Source organism: Watersipora subatra, chromosome 1 (assembly GCF_963576615.1).
Source record: "Watersipora subatra chromosome 1, tzWatSuba1.1, whole genome shotgun sequence".
Classification (NCBI taxonomy): domain Eukaryota; kingdom Metazoa; phylum Bryozoa; class Gymnolaemata; order Cheilostomatida; family Watersiporidae; genus Watersipora; species Watersipora subatra.
In genome coordinates, this window is record NC_088708.1 from 22,549,760 (window position 1) to 22,563,568 (window position 13,809).

General features: G+C 35.4%; 2 protein-coding genes across 2 annotated transcripts in view; both read left to right on the plus strand.

Annotated features, from left to right (window-relative positions):
• The first annotated feature begins 925 nt into the window (after nt 1-925).
• LOC137404512 (uncharacterized) lies at nt 926-8,275 on the plus strand. The gene is made up of 4 exons (XM_068090746.1): nt 926-1,550; nt 2,783-2,889; nt 4,378-4,488; nt 7,659-8,275. The coding sequence occupies exons 1-4, from the start codon at nt 926-928 to the stop codon at nt 7,986-7,988; spliced, it is 1,173 nt and encodes a 390-aa protein (XP_067946847.1). The 3' UTR covers nt 7,989-8,275.
• A 270-nt stretch (nt 8,276-8,545) lies between these two features.
• Nucleotides 8,546-13,809, plus strand: part of LOC137385392 (CCR4-NOT transcription complex subunit 10-like) — a 35,483-nt gene continuing 30,219 nt past the window's right edge. Inside the window, exon 1 of the mRNA XM_068071844.1 lies at nt 8,546-8,663. The gene's annotated coding sequence lies outside the window, so the exon portion shown is untranslated. The remainder of the gene's footprint in view (nt 8,664-13,809) is intronic.

Sequence of the window (13,809 nt, forward strand, 5' to 3'; positions counted from 1 at the left end):
CATCCGAACTGACAAGCATGTCCTAGCAAACCAACCAGATATAGTGGTGGTAGACAAGGAAAACAAGAGGGCTACTATAATAGATATAGCAGTACCCAATGACTACAATATAGCCAGCAAAGAAAAAGAAAAGGTAGAGAAATATCTCCCTCTTGGAGAAGAGATTGAAAAATGCTGGAATGTAAGAACAACTGTAATCCCAGTAGTCATTGGGGCACTGGGCGCAATAACACCAGCGCGTAAAATGTGGCTTGCCCAAATACCAACAACAATCAACTCAGGTGAGTTGCAGAACAATGCGCTATTGGGAACAGCTAAGATCTTGAGGCGAGTGCTCAAACTCCCAGGTCTCTGGTAGGAGACCCGAGTTAGAGCAGAATTTACCACCCATACGGGGTATCCGGGGTGAGGAAACAATTTTATATATATATATATATATATATATATATATATATATATATATATATATATATATATATATATATATATATATATATATACTACACTACATTCTACTACAATATATATAATTGTGGAAATTGGGGCAAAATTATCGCACATTTCTCACTCATTTTCATTTTTTCTTTGGTGTGATCGTGTGAGTCTCTCGCCCAATGCGTGACAGTTGGCAGGCCTGTGTCTGAGGCTCTGAGCTAAAAACTGTTCCTTCAAAACTAAAATGACTGTCTCAGTTCGTCATATTGCTTTTGTTTAGGTAACTCATTGCATCATTATACGAATAATCGGGAATTGAGAGTTTGCGAAGATGGCGGATCTTATTTTTTCGAACTGTTTTTATCCTTATTACTACGTATTCTCTACCGCGCAAAGATTACCGTGTTATAGTGTGGGTACGATTCTGTCACTGTATTCGATACGGCGGATCTAGGTCTAAATTTACGTCAGTTTCGGTTTCGCATCCGCCATGGCTGACGAAAGGAACATCGAAACTATACCTATAATTTTACCGCCCACTGAAACCCACATACTCAACATAGTTTCAACATCTTCGATTCGAACTAAACAAAAACAGACAGTGGAAGAAAAGGTGAAACTCATCGGTGAAGTGGAAGAAGGCGGAAAAGCCATAGATATATGCAGAAGAGAAAAAATTCCGCGTTCTACGCTAGCAACTTGGATAAAAGAAAAAAATAAACTTAAAGATGCCTATCGTCGCGGAGTTCATGGAAAAGTGCATGTACGGTCGTTGGGTAATGAGGTGGTGATACCCAAACGACGACCAATCAGTAGTAAAATTAAAATTATCAAAGAGATAGAAAATGGTGCCAGTATAATGGACGTCTGTAGGCGGAGAAAACTTAGCAAATCTACTATACATGGCTGGTTACAAAATAAGGAAAAATTAAGGAAAGAACATGAACGCTTACTTTTCACCTCCCAAACGAATGGATGTAATCCGTCTCTTTCTAGTGATGGTCGTGTTGTGACAGTAGAGGCTACATCACAACAAACCGAACAGGCCTTAATTGCGGATGATGCGTTTAACATTCTTCAGGGGCTTTTGCAAGAGGAATATGAATACTCTGACGGTGAGTTTTTCATCGTGAATGAACGTGTGCGTTGAAAATGATTATACCTTGAAATATATGCATGAGTACACGAGTTTAAAACAAACGCTTATTATGCGTAATTATTATCTATCACAAACATGGCTCCCTCTTCTCGATATCCACTACATCTAGTGCCAAGACCTTTCGAACTGAACATATTAGTCTGCATCACGTTTATTGCAGTTTAGATGAGGATTACAGCTCTCTGTTGCACGTATAACTCTTGTCGTATTACCGGTTACTCAGCTGTCTAGTTGAGAGTGAGTTTCTTTTGAGTGTAAAGCTGAGTGTACCGTTGTTCTGCCGACAGACACAGTCTATCAGCTAGCTAACACGAATAGGTTTTGCTTTTTGGGTCGTGCTTTAAAATCAAGTTGCAGGTGATAGCAGGATTATTGCATTTTGCATCTAAAACTCTCGGTCACTGATTGGACTATTACCCTGATGCTGTCACAAATACACAGATAAATATGAGTTTTTACCAATAAAATGAATACAAAGCTATTCAGAAGTTCGCCTCACATTGTGTGAGGCGAGTGGGCTCGCTGCATCATCTGCCAAACGCGACAGTACATGAATATTTAACTGAGTTTGAAAGCAGAGCATGTTCAACTGCACTCTTAACTACATTAAGTTTCGTTTTTCATATGTGCACAGAGCTCTTATGATAACGTACTTAGTATTGCTTTGATGTTGCAATTAATGTAATGATTATATAACATGTTTTTATTTGCTTGGAGTTGTCAGATTCACATTTACATTTAGCGAAAAAGTGTTTACCCTTGTGCATTATAAGATATAAATTTTTAACTCTGGCCATTTCCGAATCAGTGGAGTTTATTTGCAGCTTTATTTCACGCTTTGAAAAAAATGTTACTTATAGTTGTCATTTTCAGTCATCTGAACAGCTGTCCATGTCATTATCAGGGAGTCCAGATTTAGTAGCAATATTAGATATCACCCCATTAGTAGTTGACTTGAAGTTGTATCACTGTGCTGCTTTTGTTGTTGCGTATGACATGAAGTAGTGCAGTTTGAAAGCACTATTGTGCTAGTATTGACCATCCTATGGCTTCGGACCACTTTTTTGGTAATCTAAACATAACCATGAAGCGTAAGTAGGTTATTGTGTGCATGTGTGAATTTTATGGGTCACTCTTTTACAGCAGTTGATATTAAATAATATAATATTATTTGCGGCATTTTATTAGGCAAAAAGAATAAAGGAGCATCTAAACCGGTTGCAACCAACCAAAAATTGTTGTTAAGCTCACAAGGTTCAGCAAACCAGCCGATGAGTGAGAGAAATCTTGTGCAGGTAGCAATGTATTTATTATTTCTTATGTCATGCTACGTCTCAAATATTATTTATAATTATAAGTTGATGACTAGCTCACCATCTGCTCTTCTCCCAAGCAGTTGTGAGGCTGAAAACCCTACACTGTATCGAACGCTACAGCAGATCAGCTGCAGACTAATAATTTACTGATGATTTTGGTCATTTACTCAACTTTCATAATAATTTTATTATAATTTGGTGACTGGATGTGTTTACTATTATTATTGATAACATAATATTATTTATTTTATATTTATTATATTTTATTTATACTATTATTATTTAGTCAACCAAAGAGACCAGAGCCTTCACAGAGTCCCGTAACTGACGGAAGCGTATATGGGAGCTCGCTCATTTTCAAACAAACAGGCCACGCCCATTATTTTTATATAAGTCATAATGGAGAAGCCGCAACACGAGCCAACAAAAATTACTCCCATTGGCAGTCGCTCTGAAGTTGATTGTAGTATTATACACCATTTAAAAGAAGAAAAGGTTTCCTACAAGAAACCACAAATATTCTTTTGTACAAAAGTAAATGCAAAAAAGGGAAGTATGAATATTCCATTAGAGATCAGTATGCCAATCGGGTTTGTTTGGAAACAAGCGTTTTTGTTTCCGGTTTTGGTCGCGAGACTCTGTGAAGCTATACGGCTCTGAAAGAAACAATAGCAGAGCGTGTTTCTCCGTAGGTTATGTTAGCTATTATAAAGGTATTTGAGTATCTATCAGACATCGCTCTGAGAGTAGTGCAGGTTACTTGCACTTGCCTTTGCGCGCTGGGTAATTAAAGCTCTGCTGCCTATTGAGTGGCAGCTAATCCAGCTGTCCTGCTTTTTTCTACTAGGTGCTTAACAATATTTATTGATGTGTATTTTTTGTCTATTATCATAATGTTTTATATTATGTGACTCACCACACCAGAATGGCGGACAGATGCATGCACTTGAGTTCAGTCAAAACTGGCTGTTGAGGCTGTTAGTGTCCATTCCAATAGATTGCGAGCAATCGTGTCGCATGATTGTGTGCAACCATGTATATTTAGTACTAGAGTTATTTCCCCTTGCATTTGTTGATGATTTAGTAAAACTGGCTGAGTTTCATATCACATGGAACAAATACACCTCTCTAGAAAAACCACTATACCTTGTACCATGCACCAACACCTTGCTAATCTACGTTATAGAGCAGCGTTATGCAAAAACAGCATTTTCTTCCAATAGTCATATTTGTATTTATTTTTGTGTCTCATGGTCTAATTTGCTTTGAATCTCATTGGCTGGTGGTAATAAAGTTCATACATATTACCTCTCAGTTTATCACTACTAATGTGTGTCGATGTGGTGAGTGGAAGTCTTGTAAGCATAGACAGACACGTCCACTTTCTACATGTTTGTACCTAGCATATCTGAACATTCCTATAATATGCGCTCTCACCTAAATGTGTATATTATAACTGTGTTGTAGGAGGAAGGTTTTGAATCAGATGATGAAAAGCACAATGGCAGGTCAGTGGTCAAGGTTGAACTACGGGGATCGGATTCAGAGGAAGATAATGCTGCTGCAGGAGGTGGCTTGGTATGTGCAGATCACTGATATCAGTTGTGGGCTATTGCTTGATAACAAATTGTATGCATGAGCACCATTGTATGATAGCTTGTGAGTACTTTTATCATCTCAATCCATCTTGCTAAAACACCTGCAGATAACGAAAAACTCGGTACAGCAACTGTTCAAGGCATAATCGACTAAACTGTATAATTGATTCAACTGAGCTGTACTCACACCCTATATGAATATTTAGATATGATGACATTTTTAAGAAAATCTAGTGTCTTATTTTTCAAATGTTTAAGCCTACATACTCCTCCATACGAAAATACTTCTGTCTAGCGGCTATTTTTGCGATGACGCCATTCTGCATATCTTGTGACAATCTTGAATAATTTTGTAAAGAAATGTGATGCATTGGCAATGGGGTTAACTCGAAGCCTCGGCGATTATTTTAAAAAGGTTTTGGAACTCAGCTACGTTTAGTATTTGTCTAGTGACTAGTTTTTAAATTTGAGGCAGTAGTTATTCTCCCTTGTGATTAAAAATAGAACTAATTTTTTTCGCGGAATTGACTGGAATAATGGAAAGCTTCAACTTGAAGCACTTTAGAGAGCTAAAAACCATCATCATAGTCAGTGAGTTGACCAATAGCAGATTGTTGTTGTTTTTTTACACACTTTTTATTTATTAGTTATTGCTGGTAACCATTTTAGTAGTTCTGGCTCATATTTTATCTCATTAACAAACATTTTACACTCATTCACTGATCGGAAGGGAAGACTAAATACACAACCAAACAGCAAACCAAATGCATCTGGTTTGCTGCTTAATGTAACGCTTAGTTGTCACTCATAGCTTTAGTTCTAGCATCATCATACCTTGATCTCTAAATGCATCTAGTTTGCTGTTTAATGTAATGTTTAGTTAGTTGTCACTCATAGCTTTAGTTCTAGCATCATCATACCTTGATCTCTAAATGCATCTAGTTTGCTGTTTAATGTAATGTTTAGTTAGTTGTCACTCATAGCTTTAGTTCTAGCATCATCATACCTTGATCTCTAAATTTGGTATTGTAAAGCAGATTTAAAGGCTGACTTGCTACAAAATTCACATTACCGTTATTTGATATGAAAAGATTCACCATGTCTTACTCTGTTGTGTTGTAGGTGCAAAATATGGGGAAAGGTGATTACAAGCTCTTAAAAGCTAAAAAACGAACAGAAAATCGCAGCCACACGAGACCGCCGTAGTTTAGATTCTCTTTCCAAAACGGCTCAAATGTGATATAGTTGTGAGAGATGGTTTCTGTTTACACTATCTTGCAACCTTATTCGTTGAAATATGTTCACAAATATACTTCACGCATTCAATAAAACTATGTCTATTGTTCTTACGCGTCTGTTTTATCGTCATCGTAATGCTGTCACTTTTAGCAGTGATATCTTATAACTCACCGTAAAAATTCGTTTAATTTTTTAGCCTTAGTTTGAAGGAGTACATATCATTGTCTGATAATCATGACGAGCCTGTCGGTCACTTGTGATAATCGAAAAGTGCTGCAGAAATTATTTGCGAAGTATTGGGTCACATGATCAGATTACGACTTGACGATTAGACCAGGCCGAAACAAAACTGTAAAGTAGCGAGCATCTATATTTGATACGGGGTCTTCGGTAAAACCCGAAGTGTTTGTCATAAACTAGTGCTACGATAAGTTTTATATTGAGCTTTGTATTGGCCTTTCAATTCACGTGAGAACATAGGTGACAAGACGATAAACAAATTCCGTGGCTACGTCATCGAAATAAAGAGATTCCAATCTAGGGCGGCTTTTCGTTTTTGAGCTTTTAAGAGCTTGTAATCACGTTTCCACGTATTTGGCACCTACGACACAACAGAGTAAGACATGGTGAATCTTTTGATACCAAATAACTGTAATTTGAATTTTGTTGCAAGTCAACCTTTAACATTTGTGTTGTAGTTAATTTCACATAAATTCTAAGTAAAATTTTTAATTTACATACGTTATTTAGATGAGGTTTCTAGACATGTCTAGAAACTTGTTCAACAAAATCAGTCAGCACTTTCAGCAAAATTTGCAGTTGCTAGTTAACCCTGTCACGTTTTCATGGTGGTTGTGATAAAATGTTATATAGGTCATAAAGTCTCCTACAACATAAATAATCCGTTTCGAGAATGTTTACATTATAGGGTTTTTACTTTATTCAAACAGTGAAATGCGTGTAAATTGCCTAATTCATTTCAAGATCTTTCCAAACTCGTCCTTTTGACCCGTAAAGAATGCAAAGGTAAACGTAACTTGTTAATTTAATGATTGTACAGTAACTGTGGTATTAGTGGTTAGTGCCAACAACTTTTCTTTGTGTTTGTCACTTTCACTTCGTTGAGGGTCCGTGATTAGGTAATTTTGTGCACACCTTCAATGTCGATTTAAATTGTTTTTTTTATCATATTTTTCTACACAGCAAGATGCATGCTGCAAAGAAAAAACTTGCACATGTCTAAAATAAAGTAAAGCAGAAATACGTTTTTTTTATAATAAGATTGATGTCTGTCACTGCGTCTGTCGGAAGCCGTGCTTAGAGGTCAAGATAAAACATGGCTTTCAATGAGACTCGTGACATTCAGTTTGGTAGACAGACACTCTAACACCTGCACTAATCAACCACCTTTAGGTAGTTCTGAATAATCGTACAGTCAGTTATTATCTGCTCTTTATCAGTACATCTGATGATATCTGACTGCACACTAGACTGCCATAGTACTAGTATATATAATAGAGATACCCTTCTTCGTTATTTTCTCTCCTAAGTGATGCAAAAGAGAAAGCGATATTTTTAAGGCTATGGGATTCTCGCTATTCAAATAGAATTTGAAACCTTGTATGAGACTTTGAGACCTGACGTACAGACTTGACGCTTTACATCGTATGAAACTTAAGTAATAAGAAGCAAAAACTTTGCATAAATTATTTGCTTCAAGTGGAATCATAGACCTATTAACTCTACTATACTGTATAGCTGATAGGTCTATGAGTGGAATCTACATAAAAAGAGGTTTACATTATAGGAGCGACTACTTAAGTTGTAATTAATATATGTACTGGTATATATATATTCTGTCTGAGAAAGCTCAGATGTATTCATGCTGGTGTGTATATTGTCTTTTTAAAGGTAAGTCGGTCTGCGGAAAGCAAAGAGAACAAGCTGCAGCATCAAGGCACGCATACAAATCTTCATAAAAAAAAAAACAAAGAAGCTAGCTCTAAGCTGGATGATTATACACCCACAGTCTCTGAAGAGAGAGTAGTCAGGGAGTGCTCCGCCCCACCCAACATTGTACGTCCAATATCCCGTGATTCTGGGATTTTTAATTATGCTCACCTCGGGAGGATTGTGACTCGTCTCTTACCTGCAGAGCATCAGGCTGAGTTAATGCCTGACGGTAGATATATAATGACTGCTGCAGCTATTGGATATTTAGCTCAAAAGTTGGGCCATTGACTGTTAATATGATTTACAATCTAATGAACTATGCTTATTTGATTAGATTTTTGCTAGTAGAGCATGTATATTTTTTTGATGTCAATATCTGTATACATAATAAATGTGTCTTATACTTCACTCATTGATTATTGTCTTTGATTAGATTTTAATCATGTACATATTGACAGTGAAGGACCCCATTTTTGACGTTAGATCATGAAGCAATGTTTTTTGTTTCTCTTTTAATTTTTATTCTGTTACAATATCATCTGATCAAGAAATACAATAGTAGTTTCAAAACTGCATCATTAATACACACATTTTATATACAATGTACATCTGTTTCATAGAGCAATATGGATTATTCGTTTGTTTCCTCTAGCTGACAAGTGTTACTTAAAATTAAGAGTTGTCTGTACGTCTACAAATTATAGCCATCGTTACGGTTTTTGGATGCCCATTTGGCGATTTAATTTCTCGCGTTTTAGCCTTCGTGCCATTTAGCTTCTACTATGTAAAAGCCAAGCGTCTATGTATCCTGCTACAGCTATTACAATACCTTACATTTCCGTTGAAAATATACCTTCGCGATTAACTGTGGTGGTTAAGAAAAGTGTGTATAAATTTTGTGTTGTTTTCAAGCTGGTATAACGTTGTTGTTGTTGCTATTAACTCAACTTAAACGTGAAACAAGTAAGATTGCAAGTGCTGCGGTGGTATGTTTGTGCTAGTGAAATTGCTTTATTGTCTCACAATGTAGATTATAGATAGGATATATCTGTTGTATATGCGTGCATCTGCCTCACAAACTATTTTTGTTGCCGATAACACATTGAGATATTAGGGAATCACGCATTTTTAGAACATGGACTGCATATTTAATTTCATTATTTACCTCTTAGGTCGTAACAACTACAACGTCGGACTTTAAACCGGTGATACCCGTGTATCTTTTGTTGTTGCGTATTGCCTAACGATTTGGCGGTTGAAATTCTTTTTCTACTGAAGCTTTGAAGCATCGAGATTTTATTCAATGCTACTAAGTATAGTATGAACCTTTGTTTATTAAAAAGTTGTTGGTAGTGTAATAGTCTTCCTACCCTCACGTTGTGATTATCGGCTTGGAGGTTTTAGAGGTGAGCTAGGCTATCTTACTAGAACATTTTGGATCTGCAACTGCATCAAGTCTATTTCGTGATTTTGTCGTGATAGCCATCATAGTTGAAAAAGCTGATCCACAGAGATAAGTATTTGCAAATGGCATTAAAACCTGTAATGCAGTGTCATTTGTTTGTGGATACAACCTACTGCAAGGATTCAAAATTCATCAATAGACAGGTTTCTAAACTCATCTTTTATAGCAGAATCATAGATTAGTTAAATAAACCTTTGCAGATTTTTGGGGATCTCATCCCCACACCTCTTGAATAAGTCTCTGGTTAATTTAATCAAAGCTTCTTGGTCACTGCGTACTAGGGTAAAGTATCTATTAAACTCTTCTTGCAAAGCAGCTAAATGAGCTGCTATTCTTTTCAGTAAGGAACTTCAGACAGCATTCTCTGTTTTCTCGTGTAGCGCCTTCAAACATGGAAATGAGTACACATTTCTAGATTGCAAGCAGAGTTGCCACAACTTCAACTTGTCTTTGAAAGCATTGATGTTGCCGTGTGCTCTTAGTATATTTTTGTTTTGCCCTTGAAGCTTTTGATTGATTGTCATTCAGAGCATTGAAAATGTTGCACAAGTAAGCAATACTTGTTTCAAAGTCATCCAGTGTTATTGCAGCATAATTTTTCCTCCTTTGAGCATCTAAAAACTTCATTCTTACGTTCAAAGAGCCTTGCCAGCATGTTGCCTTTTAAGAGCCTTTGTATGGAACAGGAGGGTGGAGGGAGTGGCATAAAAATCTTCACAGAGTTTTCCAAATAGTTTTGTGTTCGATGCAGATCTTTTGATATAATTGACTACTTTAATTGCAGTTTTAAGATGGTCATGAAGTGGTTTTAGAAGTGTTTTGATGCAAGTCTCTCTGCGTATGAAGCAATAAGTTTCTGTTCCAGAAAGTTCTTCCATGTTATCATTTACACAAATGTGTAGATCGGCAGCCTAGCATCGCTAGAGCTCCATCTGTGCAGACGCCAACTAGCTTTTGCCAATCTAACTCTTCTTTTTTCAAAATACTCAGTTACAACTTGCAGGACATCAGTGTCAGCAGTTTTTGTTTGTAGTAGGTGACAAAAGAGAATTTCCTTCTCAATAGCATTTTGCCAAATGTATCGAGCAAATACCATTAACTAAGGAAGGCTTGCGACATCAGATGTTTTATCGAGCTAAATGGTGAAATAAGAAGACTTTTTGATTTTCTGATCGACATGAGCTTATGTATCTGAAGAAATGTCATAAATTCTAGAGCAAACAGTGTCAATTTGAGAGGGAGATTTCAGCAATTTTCTTGGTAGCTGTTTCACAAAGGGGGGTGTACTAGTTTTGCACATTCTAGTATTTTTGGTTTAATAAACAATTCTCCCATAGTGTGTGGTTTCTTGTCTTTAGCAATGAGATAAGAGACAGTATATGATGCTTGTAAGGTTGAAGATGCCTGCTGTTTGATAGTGCCATGACTACTTAATCTCGCCCGCTTCAATTGTCTTCTTATTTTCAAAGAAAGCTCATTCTTTTCTTGCGTGCTCTTGATGTACCTTGTTTAAATGTTGTCTCGGTTGATGGGGTTTTATGGACTCCGTGGTAAAAGTTGTTGTACACAACACGTTGTGGAACTTCAACATCTTGTTTCATGAGATATAAAAATCCAAAGTCCAAATACTGTTCATCGTAGGCTCACTTCTTTGGTTTTGCCATTCTTGAGTTGATATGCTAATGGTGTCGACAAAAATATCTTGTTTGTTTAATAAATATGGAATCTATATTTGAATAAGTTCATAGGTTAGGCCTCTTACTAGCTTTAATTTTTTAGCTGCAGTCATTACCAAACTAACATACAAAGTAACAAAACGTACGGTAACTAAGTGCTATGATACATGTACATATATTAAAGTGCCCTACATGAGGATACATAGTACATACATGTCTAAACATTTGTAGAAAAGGGACCATAAAATCACAACTAATCGTTGGTTCACCAACTGTTAGCCGTTGCTGTAATGTGTATTTTCTAAACCTCCCTATTATTCACCTTATTTCCATGTCTCGCTGGGTGTTACTAGAGATAATTGTTGGTCTAATTGTACAAATGCTTCAGTATAGTAGGAGCTGTATATATACATGTACATACATAAAGTTTCTGTGTAGAGAAGTGGACTACTACTACTGTGAAGGTACATGTAGAAGTGGCAAGTCCTACTGCTGTTTCTCTTATACTAAACTAAATAATATAGTGAAATAACTAGTGCTCTATTCCCCCTCAAAAATCTCCAAATTCTCCCTGGAGGAGGATTCTCCCTGGTTAAGAACCACTGCTATAGACAATGTATAATTGCATACCTTAAATTCATGCATTTAAAATGCTTAATAGTCAGTTTATGTCGCATTCACCTAGCCATATTTAATACCTGTAACTAAAATGAGAATATTTACATCCAAGTGTGAGAATTAACTTGAAAAAGTATCAAAACATCATTTAAGTTATACAAACACTACATTTAGTTGCTGTTTCTTAGTATCAACAGTTTAATTAGCCATTGGTAAAGGGAGCCCATTGTTGACCAATGTCACTGTCAAATGTATGCCTCCATACATCATTTATTTTAATACTTCACATGTAAAAATAAATTTTTATTGTCAATTTTGCTGAGCATGATCCCATTCCATGAATGACACTACCATTTTTGGGAGCGCTTTTATGAACAGTTCAAGCACAGTGGTATGAATGGCTCCATTAATGTTCATACTGACCATAATGGTTCCTTAGTCAAAATACATTTCTCATGATCTATTTATATATATACCGTATATATATAAATAGATTATATATATATATGTATAGATATATATAAATATATATATTTCCCAAAGTATGTGCGTATGTATGTGTGTCCCTCCAACTATAGCTATTATTAGAATAGCTGGACAACGCTGACGCAACGTCATGGCGTACCATCATTAGAAGCCTAGCGCTTATTAACTGGCTTACTGGAATGTTCCATTGGCAATGTGCCAGGCTAATAGCAAGTGGCGGACAAATCTCATTATTTCTTATTGTTTATAAGTTCATTTTTAATACCATTTTCCATTGGAAATGTGCCAGGCTAATAGCAAGTGGTAGGAAACTTTCATCACTTCTAAGCAGATTTTTAGAACCGGGCAACGCCGGGAGGCACAGCTAGTATATTTATATAAGTGAAATTCTTTGTATAAGTTAGTTTGTGTATGTGCATGTTCTTTATAGAACATACATTCCCGATAACAGATTGGTCTAAAATCTTGCATGTGGTTATCATTGATACTTTCTAAGTTTTAGGGGTTATGGGTTTTGACCTAAAACTTGGGATATATTTTGTCATTTTCATTCACAAAAAAGTTTCATCGGCCCTAACACCCCTAGGTTTTAGGGCTGATGAAATGTTTTTGTGAATGAAAATGACGCTAAATACGATTTTGTAATAGTACAGGCTGCGGAGAATACCGGTAGATGGAAAATATGATAGATATATTCACTAAATGAGAATTCAATTTGACAGAAAGTAATCAACCCTAAATATTTTGCATGCCCCATCCAAACCCTTTTTTATAAATATATTAAAATATGAATAATTAACAAAAATTTACCGAAGTCAAGAATATTCTACTTTTAGAAAAAATTACCCTACTAATTTAAACGATCCCTCGAAGATTATGTAATTTTAATTTACATCAATAGCCTAACTAATGCAATTTGCTTATAGAAATGATGCCATGCTTTTTAGCATGCTTTGAGCTTAACAAACTTGAAAAAAAAATTTTTGGAGATTTTGTGGAGCTTTTATCAAATACAGGTAGCAAAAAATCCGTATTTCGACTAAAAAATGGCCAAAAGAGCCTTTTTTATTAGATTTTCTGACTTTTTTACCCTGAATTATAACATTTTAACAAAAAGATTTTGGTACTTTTACCAAGATTTTAATAAAATATGGTAAAAGTAAAAATAGGATGAGATTAATTTGATGAGATTAATTAACTTGATTTGCCCAAAAAATACGAATATTTTAACCTAAACCAAAGATTTCATAATCTTAAAAAAAATATGTAACAAGACTATTAATCACATTTTTTCTTTAGAAATTTTTTACTGAGACTCACAGAAAATTTACATAAAACTTGAAATATAAAATACAAAAATTTTACCTTTCATTAGCTTTTTCTTTACCCTAAAACGTAAAAGAAAAATGAGGTTTATACTTTTTGACTTTGTTTAATTCTATTAAAAAATATTAATAGATACGAAAATTTTGTTCGATTTGTTTATCTTATATCTTTGTTTTGTTATTTTTTCTTAGTTAGTTGTATTTGTTTAGAAATTACTATAATAAAAGAACAAAAATTAGAAATTCAGGTTGTTTTATCATCTGGGCAACGCCAGGTCTGTCTGCTCATGTTAAATAATTTTACACGATGGGATGGATTCTTTTTGTTTATAAGAACCACAACAACAATTAGTAACATGTTAAACAAAGTGTGAAAATTTGTAAGTTAATCAATATACTGTATTTAGCTATTCTAATTATGCTAATTATTTTAGCCTTTGGTTTTTCACCAAAGATTTTGAGATTTTGTCGTCTCGGAGCTCGAATATGAATTCGGCTCTCGACCAAACCGGAGCATGCTCATTGCAATTAACGAAGCT